The sequence below is a fragment of the Myodes glareolus genome, chromosome 4 (genome assembly GCF_982192425.1).
Source record: "Myodes glareolus chromosome 4, mMyoGla1.1, whole genome shotgun sequence".
NCBI classification, from domain to species: Eukaryota; Metazoa; Chordata; class Mammalia; order Rodentia; family Cricetidae; genus Myodes; species Myodes glareolus.
This window is the reverse complement of record NC_142029.1, coordinates 4,239,903-4,253,965: the sequence shown is the minus strand read 5'-3', so window position 1 is coordinate 4,253,965 and position 14,063 is coordinate 4,239,903. Positions and strand designations below refer to the sequence as shown.

Here is a 14,063-nt window from a genome sequence, read left to right as displayed (position 1 = left end):
CCAATTACTTTGTCCAACAAAAAGCAGGAAGCAGTTTGGAGAGAACTATGCCCAAATTTCCAAATATTGTTCATTTAAAGGGGATATGCTATAGAGATTTGCATTGGTATGGATCTTGGCTTACTGATACAAATTTAAGGTCAATTTTGTTTTATATATATATATATATATATATTTCAGATTTTGATTATGATATTGTGTTTATGCATCTCATTTAAAAATGTAATATATAATTAAGAAATATAGGTTAATAGATAATCATCTATAATAGTCAAGCTTGTAGTCATGTTAGTTAGGTTTTCTAGATATATAGAGATATATTTCATTAGATAGGTATTCTTCAAATCTTTTAAAGACCTTTAGAATATGGCATTTAAAATGTTTTAAGAACTTAGACTTTTCTTTCTTTTTTAAGATTTATTTATTTATTATTTATACAGTGTTCTGTCTGTATGTATGCTGCGGGCCAGAAGAGGGCGCCAGATCTCATTACAGATGGTTGCAAGCCACCATGTGGTTGCTGGGAACTGAACTTGGAACCTCTGGAAGAGCAGTCAGTACTCTTAACCTCTGAGCTATCTTTCCAGCCCCAAGAACTTAGACTTTTCATGACAATAAGACACATCTGCTCCTGGCAGCACCTTCAAAAGGATGATGGGCATTGAAGAGGCTCCTCATGGAGTTTATTAGCCCTTTGGGCAAGAAACTGCTCTTGTCTGAACTGTTTGACTGGACTTGCAGGACTCATAGAAAAATTACAGCTGAAGCAGCCTTAAAAAGATGAGACAGTTCTTCAGGGTTCCTGCTTCATGGAAGAGTCTGCCAGACATTCTGCAGGACACAGAAGAAAGTGACTGACAAACTGCCAATATCGGTGGAACTATCTTTGAAATTTCCTGCTTCATGAAAAAGTTTGCTGGATACTATGGACCAGTAGGCTGAAGATGGGTGCCCCACTGTTACAGAAGAACTTTGGGTGACTGTCCAGGCAGTGAGATGTCTCTGTCAATTCTAGAGTTTTGGAAGTTGCTTATAATGCACTTCCTGTTTACTTAGGTAATATTATATCCTTCTGGGGTCTTTGATGGAGTTGAAGAATAGATAGTTATAGTTCTCCTTAGTTATGATAAAAGATAAAGTAGATATAAATATTGTAACTATATTTCTTGCTTCATACCTGTTTTGTTATATATAATCTTGCTATGTTCAAGTTAAAACCTTCCTCTTTCTTTAGACAGAAAATGGGAGGTGATGTATGCTGTGAATATGTTTTATTGCCAGTGGTTAATAAAGAAGCTGCTTTCAGCCAATGGCTTAGAAGGGTAAAGCCAGGTTGAAAGAGATATAGAGAAGGTAGGCAGAGTCAAGGAGAAGACACGTAGCCCCGCCAGAGACAGACTCCGCCAGATGGAACTTTACCCAGTAAGTCACAGACATGTGGCAATACACAGATGAATAGAAATGGGTTAATTTAAGATATAATAGTTAGCCAGAAATATGCTTAAGCTATAGGTCAAATAGTATTGCAAATAATATAGTTTCTGAGTGATTATTTCATGGTCTGGGCATGCTGGAACGAACAAGCAGCCTCTGCCAACAAAGGCTCAGGGCTCTTTCACTTTCACAGGTTCTATGTGAAGCATCCTTCTGACGACCCCCTACGCCGCTCACCCCCGACATCCATCACCGTCCTGAGGAGTGTGATGACCCCTGTTTGTCTCTGCCCCAGATCCGAGGAGAAAAGAAGCATGAGAGGAAAGAGCCCCTGGGGGCGGGGCAGGACTATAAAAAACCAGATTGACTTAAGACATCGGCAGACATGCAGCAGCAGGCAGAGGAGAGCGGGCAGCTGTGACAACCTCAGAACAAAGGCTCTGCTCAGGTACCTGCTAAGGAGCATCCTGGGGCTGGGGCGCCAAGGCGGTTCAGGGGTGCTTTCATTTCCTCACAGAGAGGTTAGGAGAAGGCCAACATTTGCCAGATAATTTTTTCTTAAAAAGAATGTCTCCAAAGCCTGAGCTTGGGTATGTCTTGCTGGCTGACAGGACGGGCCTGCCCCTTGCTTTCTCCAGAACACAGAGGGAAGGAAAGCTTCGCAGGAGAGGAAACTAAACAAGACAGCTCTCCTGGGGACCAGCCCTTTACCTCGATTCCTTTCCGTCACACCGTTTTGTATGTCTCTCAGTGAAGTTTCAGAATTTGTGTGTGTGTGTGGGGGGGTGTTGAGGATGGTGTTGTGCATGCTAAGCATGTGTTCTACCAGTGAGAGACACCTCCAGGCCCCATAAGTTTTTATTCTCTATTATTTCATTTTTTGTGTGTACATATGCATGCACGCGTGTCTGTACAGGTCCGGGGTCAACCTTGGTGCCGTTCTTCAGGTGCTCTCTGCTGTGCTTCTTGAGACAGAGTCTCTCATCTTCGTGCTCACCAAGCAGGCTGGGTTGGCCAGAGCCCCAGAGAGCTGCCTGTCTCTGCCTCCAGCACAGGGATTGCAGGAACACGCCACCGCACGTGAGTTTTGGGGCTTGAATTGAGGTCTCCATCCTTGCTCGACAAACATCTTACTGAGCTATTTCTTCCTAGGCCCTAGTTTTTGATATGACAGGATGATATAGCCTTTCTGACATGACTGGATGAGATATAGTCTTTATCAGGTTTACTTTCTGGAAAACCTGATGCTTTTCATTTTTAGTGTAGCTGGTTCATTTTTTCTATTGCATTTTAATTTTTTTCTGGGGGTTATAGAAGCAATGAAAGAATATCATGAATTCATGAATATTATGGGATATATCTAAAGCAAAATATGAGACATCCTTTATGTAACTTGTGAATTAATACATAAATATTGTATTTTGCTTGTTTGCGAAAGGGTTCCTCTGTGTAGTGCTGGCTGTCCTGGAACTCTTTAGACCAGGCTAGCCTTGAATTCAGAGATCCACCTGCTTCTGCCTCCTAAATGCTGGGATTATAGACATGTACCACTATATCCTACCTGTATACTGTTTATGGATACATAAAATAAAAGAGAAGCTAGGCATAGTGGCACACGCCTTCAATCCCAACACTTGGGAAGCAGAGGCAGGTGGATCTTTGTGAGTTTGAGGCCAGCCTTACAACACAGTAAGTTCTAGGGCAGCCAGTGCTACATAGTGAGACTCTATCTCAAAAATATAAAAATTAATTAATTAAAATAAGGAAGGAGGGAGGGAGAGATAGGGAGGGATATAGGAGCCAAGTAAGGTGGTACATGACACAGATCTATACCAGCACCAGGGGGCTGAGGCAGGAGGCCAGCCTGGGCTAAGTAGTAGGTTCCCAAACTGCCTACCCTGTATAAAGGAAGCAAGGTCTAGGGAGAATACACCATGGTGGTAGAGCATGTGTGCCCATTAACACCCTGATATTGAGCCCCACGGGGCGAGGGGAGGGGCTTAAGGGCGCCAGTGTGTCCATGCAATCCTCAGCATCTCTCATACTCCTTTGGCCAGCCTCCTGCCTCAATGGATTACACGTTGGAGCCCAATGTGACGATGACGGACTACTACCCTGACTTCGCCCAGCCCTGTGACACGGAGCTCATCCTCAGGGGCAGCAGGTTGCCACTTGCCCTCTTCTACTGCATCTTGTTTGTACTGGGCCTTCTGGGAAACAGCCTGGTCATCCTGGTCCTTGTGGCCTGCAAGAAGCTGAGGAGTATCACGGACATCTACCTCCTGAACCTGGCCGTTTCCGACCTGCTCTTTGTCTTCTCGTTCCCGTTTCAGACTCACTACCTGCTGGACCAGTGGGTGTTTGGGACAGTCATGTGTAAAGTGGTCTCCGGCTTTTATTATATGGGCTTTTTCAGCAGCATGTTCTTCATCACCCTCATGAGCGTGGACAGGTACCTGGCTATTGTCCACGCTGTCTATGCCATCAAAGTGAGGACGGCCCAAGTGGGCACAGCCCTGAGCCTGGCGGTGTGGCTGACGGCCGTCGCGGCCACCATCCCGCTGCTGGTGTTTTATCAAGTGGCCGCCGAGGATGGTATTCTACAATGCTTCCCGTTTTATGACAATCAGTCTTTGAAGTGGAAGCTCTCTGCTCACTTTGAAGTGAACACCTTGGGCCTGCTGCTCCCCTTCACCATCCTTCTCTTCTGCTACATCAGGATCCTGCAGCAGCTGCGGGGCTGCCAGAACCACAGCCGAACCAGGGCCGTCATGCTGGTGCTCACTGTAGTCATCGCATCTTTGCTCTTCTGGGTCCCCTTCAACGTGGTCCTCTTCCTCACGTCCCTGCACGACATGCAAGTCTTGGATGGCTGTGCCATGAGCCAGAAGCTGGCTCTGGCTACCCACGTCACAGAGGTCATCTCTTTCACACACTGCTGCGTGAACCCTGTCATCTATGCCTTCATAGGCGAGAAGTTCAAGAACTACCTCGTGAAGGTGTTTCCAAAAGGTTGCAGCCACCTCTTCTTCTACCTAGGGAAACAGATGCCTGCGGGGGCGTGGGGTACGCACTCTTCCATAGGGAGACAGATGCCTGCGGGGGCGTGGGATACGCGTTCTTCTCACTCCTCCACCCTGGACTACATTTTGTAGGAGGGCATGCACAAGTTGTGCCTCCGCCACTCTCCCCACCCCACCCCCGCTTCCCCTCCTCCCACTTCCCCTGGTTTACCGAGACAGAGTCGCACGCACTTTGTAGCCCAGCCTGGCTTTGAACTCTCAATCCTTCTGTCTCTGCCTGCTAAATGCAAGCACCATCCTTTTTTGTTTGTTTGTTTTTTCGAGACAGGGTTTCTCTGTTTAACAGCGCAGCTGGAACTCGTTTTGTAGACCAGGCTGGCTTCAAACTCTGAGATCCGCCCGCCTCTGCCTCCTGAGTGCTGGGATTAAAGGTGTGGGCCACCACATCAGGCTAACACCTTCTTTCTCTAAAAGAGATAAAATACTTTTTTTTCTTGAAAAAAAGAGACCTCTTAGTTTTGGGATTTTGTGTGTATGTGTGTGTGTGTGTGTGTGTGTATTGTGTTCACGAGAGACAATGTTTTATAATTTTTCTCATTCACAATGATCTAACCAGGTTTGATTTCTTAAAACGCATTGAGAAATGTTCCTTTTAAAATCTTTTCTCTGAAATGGTTTGTGTAAAAAATGACTTTAGTTTCTCTTTGAAGGTTTGATACAATTTATTAATAAACCCATCCAAGGTACTCTATAAAGATTTGCATTTAACATACCACACAGAGACATTTAGTGATATGGGATTCCCCTCTGTATTCTGTGAATATGTTTTATTGTCATTAGTTAATAAAGAAACTGCTTTTGTCTATGGCTTTACAGAGTAAAGTCAGGTGAGAAATCCGAACAGAGATGTAGAGTAGTAGGTGGAGTCAGAGAGATGCCGTGGAGCTGCTGCAGGAGACTGACGCCTGATGGAACCTTGCTGGCAGACCACAACCATGTAGTGATACACAGATTTAATAGCAATGGGTTAATTTGAAATATAAGAGTTAGCCGGAAATATGCCTAAGCTATTGTCTAAGCAGTGTTGTAATTGATATAGTTTCTGTGTGCTTAGTTTGGATCTGGGTGGGCGGGAACGAACAAGAAGCCTCTGCCTACAATTCAGCTTTTCTACCTGTTTTTGATTTGTAAGAAATTTTGCTGTTCTTTTGTAAGTTCACAAATACAAGAGCATGAAATCTGCATAATTAATTTTGTTGAACATCTTTTTTAGTGTGAGAATGTCCCTTTCTGGTCCTGATACAGATGGTTTGTGGGTTTGCCTCTCTCCTACATCAGTTTTATGGTATTTATCAGTAGTTTTATCTTTGCAGGTAACCAGCCTTGGCCATGCTGACTTCCTGCTGACTTCTCTGCACATTGATTTCCATCTCATCTCTTTCCTTTGGGCTTTATTTACTATGAGCTCCCTGGAAACAAATCATCTATTATCTAAATATTCACTTAGTGACACAAAGTTCTCTCTGAGCACTGTGTTTTTGGGGGTGCATTTTATGCACTTTAAGTTTGATCCTAGGCAGAAGGTCTGAGAAGCTGTCTTCTGCCTCCATCTTAGCCACTGTTCTGTCGTTGTGAAGAGATACCACACCAAGGCAACTTATAAAAGCAAGTGTTTTATTGGGAGTCGCTTATAGTTTCAGAGGGTTAGTCCATGACCATCATGGACGGGGAGCAGGGTGGCAGGCAGGGAGGCATGGTGCTGGGGAGATCCTGGTCTGCAGGCAGCAAGCAGAAAGAGAGAGAACTGGGCCTGGTGTGGGGTTCTGAAACCTCAGTGACACAACTTCTCCAACAAGATCAACCTCCTAATCCTTTCAAAACAGATCACCAACTGGGGACTAAGTATGCAGTCATATGCGCCTATGGGGGGCATTCTAATTTAAATCATAACATGCAGATAGTATGTACTTAAATCCTTCTCAGAGAACATTGTAACATGAGGGCCGGCTTGTTGGGGTTTCTGTCCCATCCAGTACCCCACAGCCAGCAAGCCCCAGAGAAAATCACACACAGGACTCCATAAGATTATAAACTGATTGGCCCATTAGCTCAAGTCTTCTTATTAACCAATTCTTACATCTACGGTAACCCATAATTCTTGTCTGTGTTAGCCATGTGGCTCAGTACCTTTTCCAGCTGTCAGCTCACATGTTGCTTCTTTGGTGATCTGGGCAGGAGTGGTGGAGAGAGCTTCCTGCTTCCCAGAATTCTCCTGTTCTCTTTGTTCCACCTCTACTTCCTGTCTGGTTTTCCCCCCTACACTTTCTGCCTGGCCAATCAGCATTTATTTAAAATATGATTGACAGAATACAGACAATTCTCCCACACCAGAACATGCACATAGGATTTCATGTCTTTGAAACTCACTGAGAATTATTCTATGATGCTGGGTCCAGCTCTCCTGCACACATGAAGATGACAGGAGCTGACACAGATCAGGGCTTCCGTGTTCTCTCTCCACTTTGTTCTCCCCTTCCTTCTGGTTGCTTTGGAGAACCTTTAAGCTTGCAGGGGTATGGACAAAGGGCTCCTTGCAGGCACATGGACAATGACCAGTGACCACATCAATGAAGAAAATGTCAGTCCACCAAGACTTCTGTATTCTTCGTGTTTTAAAACAATGATGCTTTTTAGAAGTTATTAACAGAGGACAACTCGCAAGAGTTGACACTCTCCTTGAACCACGTGTGTCTCAGGGATTGAATTCTGGCCCCTTCGCCTGTCAAGCTACCCTGACAGGCCTAATTCTTCATGTTTTTTTCTAGTTGTTTAGTTTGTAAGCCACGAGGAGAGGTACATCAGAGCACCCAACTTTAATTATGGCTTATTCATTTTCCATTTTATTTTTACTATATATTTTGAAGCTGTTGTTGGATATCGGCAAATAAAGGACTGCTCTCCTTGAATTTTAATCAAATAGCTTTTGTTTATTTGTTTGAGACAGGGTTTCTCTGTGGCTTTGGAGCCTGTCCTGGAACTCACTCTAGAGTAGACCAGGCTGGCCTCAAACGCACAGAGATCTGCCTGCCTCTGCCTTCTGAGTGCTGGGATTAAAGGCATTCACCACCTCCACCCGACAATAGCTTCTTTTGTTACCATGAAATCCTCTTTCTGCCCAATAATACTTCTTTTTGGGGGTGGTGGGTGTGATAGAGGTCTCTCTACCTAGTTCAGGCTGGCCTGGAACTCACAGAGATTCACCTTCCTCTGCCTCCAGGGCACTGAGATTAAAGGCATTTGAGGTCAGCCGGGGATGAATAAGACACTGTCTTAAAAGTAAAAAAAAAAGGTTGAAAAAAGTAAAAATAATTATTGTTATGATGAGAGGCTGCCGAGCTGGAATCTTAGAGTAGGATGTCACCCGAGTCACAGCTCTCACCGCAGTGCCTGTATTGGCTAGCAAGGCCACCGCCTGTATGGGCTAGCAAGGCAGCCGTTCTCTCACTGCAGTGCCTGTATTGGCTAGCAAGGCTGCCATTCTCCTCACACGGGCTCCTGCTTCTCTGATGGGAACCCCAGTCCTGTGGGAAGGCACCATGCTATGTGTGGCAAGTCAGGTAACTCTGCAGTTTGGGAGCGGGGGTGGGAGGTTCCTTGGACATTTTACCAGGCTGTAAGCTTCTGGCATTTCCCTCTCTGCCCCCACACAGATGCTTCTGGAGCAAGATTCACTCTGGTATCTTGAACCATGCCAAGCTTCCTGAAGGGACATGGCGAAGAACCTGCCCTGGCCCTGCTGTGCCACGTACAAGCCTGAGACAAGCCGCCTGTGTTTCAGGAGGCCATCGTCAGATGGACATGGGGCAAATGGAGACAAGGGACCATCTGTCCTGCCTGCCCACCCAGCTGCCTGAGGTCTTTATGTGACTGGAGGTTCCTTTTGTACAGAAAGGACAGTTCTGACTAGTGTAATAAACTAAGCAGCAAATAGATCTTTTTTAGTTGTAAACTTGACATAACTGATTTAACTGTTTGCTGCTTCCGAATCCTTACACGTTAACAGGAGCTGGAGAAGAACAAGCAGAGGGAGAGGAATTGGTTAGCATAAGGAGGCCGTGCTCTAGCGCCACCTGCTGTCCATGGACTAGCGGTACCACCAGCTGCCAACAGTAGCAATGGATTGGAGTTAATTTCTCTCGGTGTGCATCTCTGTGCCCACATGCCATGTCACTCCTGGAGTGTCAGAGAGCTATGCTCAGCCACCCCCCCCAAACACGCCAATTAAACGACATAAGCCATGGAGCTGGAGAGATGGTTCAGTGGCTAGAACACAGACTGCTATTCAAGAGGGCCTGAGTTTGGCTCCCAGTGCTCATGTCTGGCAGGTTAGTTTGAAGCTCATAATTGCCTGTAACTCCAGCTAGGGAACTCGATGTCTGAGCACATACTCCATGTACCCAAACACAGCTTTTTTAAAACTGAAAAAAGTCATTGTGAAATGCGGAGGTTTAGTCATTGTGGCCACACTGGGAAGAGGAACAGCAAAGGGGTCCAGTGACCTGAGTCTGACCTGAGACCTGGGTTTAAATAGACAGTATGAGGTATGCAGAGCTAAGCAGTCCTGGTCAGGGTGTGATCCCGCCCACATCACCGTCTGGGCTCCCTCTTTCCTGCAAGGTGATCCAGCAGGCTGCAGAAATGTGTGCCATCTTCCCCTGGAGGCAAGCTCAAGACTCTCCTCTGGCTGGTATCCAGCTTCAGCCTTCCCCTTCTCCCAGTGTGAGATGCCTGGGGAAGCTTTAATTCTTTAGAGTTCATTGTCTCTAACATTTCATCGTCAATTGAGGGACACACATTCTCTCCCATTAGAGCGGTTCTAGTTTGTCAAGAACTTGTCTGTCAAAGCTGAAGAGCTGTCCTAGCCTCATCGGAACATGTTACCTAAGGAACGCATGGAGGATGCTTTGGGAACATCTGGTAACTTACATCTGGTAACTTACATCTGCACACATACGAAGAAGCAAAGCAGTGCAAACCTGTCTGCATGGCAAACCGTGCCTGAGATGGAGTTGGCATCACCTGCCTGCATGCCCTCACCTGCCTGCCTGTTGGATATGAGCCCCAGTTGTTTTGTTCATTGCCCCATTCCAGAGCCCAGGTTTTGTTTATCTGCTCGGTGAATGAGTTAAGAACCAAGGAGACCTGGGGCTGGAGAGGTGGTGACTCAGCAGGTAAGAGGACCCAGGTTCGATACCTAGCACTCACTTGTAACTCCACCTACAGGGGATCCGATGCATACGACATACATAGACACATGAAGGTACATATGCATCTAGAGGCGCTCAGCACCAAAGGACCTCTGATGTGGGGCCAGGGGACACTGAAATGGATTGCTGGGACTAAATTAGAAGAGTTATTAATGCCATGGAAAGACAGACATAGGCATCATGGCAGTGACTCTCCAGGGAAGAATCTGGGCACACACAGAAGAAGTGAGGGTTCTTCTTATACCTTTCTGAGGATGGGGGAGGTTTGACAGCTGTCTTAGAGTTTCTACTGCTGTGATGAAACACCATGACCAAAGATCCACCGGGAGCAGAAGCCAGGAGCAAATCCAGCCCTGGAAGCCAACCCCGTCCTGGGACACTGGTAGACCAGGATTGAGCCAATGACCTGACTCAGAGTCTGCAATTTCCACCAGAACCGGAGTGGGACTGAACCAGTTACCTAAGACACAGAGAAAACAAGCTCTACCAGGAACCAAAGCCAGGAGCAAACCCAGTCCCAGGACACAGACAGATCAGGACTGAGCCAGCAACCAGATCCAGAGTCAGCGATCTCCACCTCAACAGGTCCAACTCCAAGCACTGGACTTTTGCAGGAGGAGATCCAGACCAAAATTTACAGAAACAGATCAAAGCCAGCAGCCTAGGCCAAAGTAGGCCTGAGACAACAAACTCCAAGAGAGCAGAGCAAAGCACAGGAGCACTGAGCTACCTCCAGGAACAGGAGTAACCAATGGGGTAACCAGAACTGTGACACTGGCTGTACCATGAGGAACGACCATCTGAGCTTTGGATTCACTGGCACCTAGAAGATTATTCAACAGAATCTCAGACAGCCCCAACCACACCTATTAGAGAAAAAGATGAGTAGAAAAGGTAAGATCACATGCTACACCACAAAGAGCAACACAATACCAATAAAACCTAAAAACTCCACAAAAACAAGACCTGAACAACCAAATATGGATGAACCAGAAGAAAATGATCTAAAAAATAACCTCAAGAGAAAGTTTGAAATTCTTAAAGATGAAATGAGAAATTACCTTAAAGAAATGGAGGAAAAAAACAATCAAAAAATTGGAATATATCAGCAAATCACTTCAAAAAAAAACAAGAAAAAGAACTCAAACATAGCAAAAAAACAAGAAAAAGAACTCAAACATAGCAAAAAAAAACAAGAAAAAGAACTCAAACATAGCAAAGAAACTATTCAGGACTTGAAAACTGAGATAGAAAAATTAAAGAAAACACAAGCCGAAGGAATTATAGAAACAGAAATCATGAGAAAAAGATCAGGAACCACAAATGCAACATGAACAACAGAATACAAGAAATGGAAGAGAGAATCTCAAGTGCTGAAGATACAATAGAGGAAATAGATTTATCAGTTAAAGAAAACACTAAATCTAACAAAAGCTTAACCCTAAATATCCAGGAAATACGGGGCACCATAAAAAGGCCAAATCTTAGAATAATAGGTATAGAAGAAGGAGAAGTTCAACTCAAAGGCACAGAAAATTTATTTAACAAAATCGTAGAAGAAAACTGTCCCTACCTAGAGAAAGATATGCCTATGAAGATACAAGAAGCTTACAGAACACCAAATAGACTGGATCCAAAAAAAGTCCTCTCACCACATAATAATCAAAATACTAAACATACAGAGTAAAGAAAGAATATTAAGAGCCACAAAGGAAAAAGGCCAAGTAACATATGAAGGTAGACCTATCAGAATTACAAGACCAGATAAGCAAATTAAGCAGATCTATAACTGCAGCTCAGAATTCTACAAGACTTTCAAAGAAGAACTAATACCAATACTCCTCAAATTATTCCACACAATTGAAACAGAGGGAACATTGCCAAACTCTTTTTATGAGGCTACAATTACCCTGATGACCAACCCACACAAAGACAATACTAAGAAAGAGAATTACAGACCAATCTCACTCATGAACATTGATGTAAAAATACTCAACAAAATACAAGCAAATCGGATCCAAGAACACATCAGAGCCATCATCCACCATGACCAAGTCGGCTTCATTCCCACAGATGCAGGGATGGTTCAGTATACAAAAATCTGTCAACGTAATCCACCATATAAACAAACTGAAAAATAAAAACCACATAATCATCTCATTAGATGCCAAAAAAGTATTTGACAAAATACAACATCCCTTCATGAGAAAGGTCTTGGAGGGATCGGGATACAAGGAACATACCTAAACATAATTAAGGTAATATACAGCAAGCCAACAGCCAACATCAAACTAAATGAAGAGAAACTCCCAGCGATTCCACTGAAATCAGGAACAAGACAAGATTGTCCACTCTCTCCATATCTATTCAATATAGTTCTTGAGGTTCTAGCTAGAGCAATAAGACACCAAAAGGAGATCAAGGGGATACATACTGAAAAAGAAGAAGTCAAACTCTCACTGTTTGCTGATGATATGATAGTTTACATAAGTGATCCCAAAAATTCTACCAAGGAACTTCTACAACTCATAAATACTTTCAGTAATGTAGCAGGATACAAGATTAAAAAAATCAGTAGCCCTCCTGTACACAGATGATAAAAGGGCTGGGGAAGAAGTCAGAGAATCAACACCCTTCACAATAGCCACAAATAGCATAAAATATCTCAGAGTAACTCTAACCAAACATGTGGAAGACCTGTATGACAAGAACTTTAAATCTTTGAAGAAAGAAATTGAAGAAGACACCAGAAAGTGGAAAGACCTCCTATGCTCTTGGGTAGGCAGAATTAACATAGTAAAAATGGCAATCTTACCAAAAGCAATCTACAGATTCAACTCAATGCCCATCAAAATCTCAGCAAAACTCTTCAAAGACCTTGAAAAAACAGTACTCAACCTCATTTGGAAAAGTAAAAAACCCAGGATAGCCAAAAAAATCCTGTGCAGTAAAAGAACTTCTGAAGGCATCACAATCCCTGACTTCAAGCTCTACTACAGAGCTACAGTACTGAAAACAGCCTGGTATTGGCATAAGAACAGACAGAAGGACGAATGGAACCGAATAGAAGACCTGGATATCAATCCTCACATCTTCGAACACCTGATCTTTGATAAAGAAGCAAAAAATATCAAATGGAAAAAAGAAAGCATATTTAACAAGTGGTGCTGGCATAACTGGATATCAACATGTAGAAAAATAAAAATAGACCTGTATCTATCACCATGCACAAAACTCAAGTACAAATGGATCAAAGACCTCAACATAAAGCCAGCCACACTGAACCTGATAGAAGAGAAAGTGGGAAGTACACTTGAACGCATTGGCACAGGGAACCGCTTCCTAAATATAACCCCAGCAGCACAGACACTGAGAGAAACAATTAATAAATGGGAACTTCTGAAACTGAAAAGCTTCTATAAAGCAAAGGACATGGTCAACAAGACAAAACGACAGCCTACAGAACGGTAAAAGATCTTCACTAACCCCACATCAGACAGAGGTCTGATCTCCAAAATATACAAAGAACTCAAGAAATTGAACACCAAAAGATCACATAATCCAATAAAAAAAAATGGAGTACAGACCTAAACAGAGAACTTTCAAAAGAGGAATCTAAAATGGGTGAAAGTCACTTAAGGAAATGTTCAACATCCTTAGTCATCAGAGAAATGCAAATCAAAACAACTCTGAGATTCCATCTTACACCCGTAAGAATGGCCAAAATAAAAAACACTGATGACAACTTATGCTGGAGAGGTTGTTGGGGGAAAGGGAACACTCCTGCATTGCTGGTGGGAATGCAAGCTGGTACAGCCCCTTTGGATGTCAGTATGGCAATATCTCAGAAAATTAGGAAACAACCTTCCTCAAGACCCAGCAATACCACTTTTGGGTATATATCCTAAGAATGCTCAATCGTGCCACAAGGACATGTGCTCAACTATGTTCATAGCAGCTTTGTTTGTCATAACCAGAACCTGGAAACAACCTAAATGCCCCTTGATCAAAGAATGAATAAGAAAAATGTGGTACATTTACACAATGGAGTACTACACAGCAGAAAAAAATAACAACAGCTTGAATTTTGCAGGAAAATGGATGGAGCTAGAAAATATTTTGAGTGAGGTAACCCAGACCCAGAAAGACAATTATCACATGTACTCATTCATAGGTGGTTTTTATACATAAAGCAAAGAAAGCCAGCCTACAAACCACAATCCCAGAGAATTTAGACAACAATGCGGACCCTAAGAGAGACTTACATAGATATAATCTACATGGGAAGTAGAAAGTAGAAAAAGACAAGATCTCCTGAGTAAATTGGGAGCATGGGGGA

At 43.7% G+C, this 14,063-nt stretch overlaps 1 protein-coding gene across 1 annotated transcript; it reads left to right on the top strand.

Moving 5' to 3' along the window:
* The first annotated feature begins 1,720 nt into the window (after positions 1-1,720).
* Ccr8 (C-C motif chemokine receptor 8) lies at positions 1,721-5,704 on the top strand. Its single transcript, XM_048423804.3, has 3 exons — positions 1,721-1,882; positions 2,351-2,514; positions 3,492-5,704. The coding sequence occupies exon 3, from the start codon at positions 3,504-3,506 to the stop codon at positions 4,587-4,589; it is 1,086 nt and encodes a 361-aa protein (XP_048279761.1). The 5' UTR covers positions 1,721-1,882; positions 2,351-2,514; positions 3,492-3,503; the 3' UTR covers positions 4,590-5,704.
* Positions 5,705-14,063: the final 8,359 nt, after the last annotated feature.

Excerpts from the sequence above, each read along its gene's own strand:
- Ccr8 (XM_048423804.3), top strand. The coding sequence starts at position 3,504 with ATGGATTACACGTTGGAGCCCAATGTGACGATGACGGACTACTACCCT.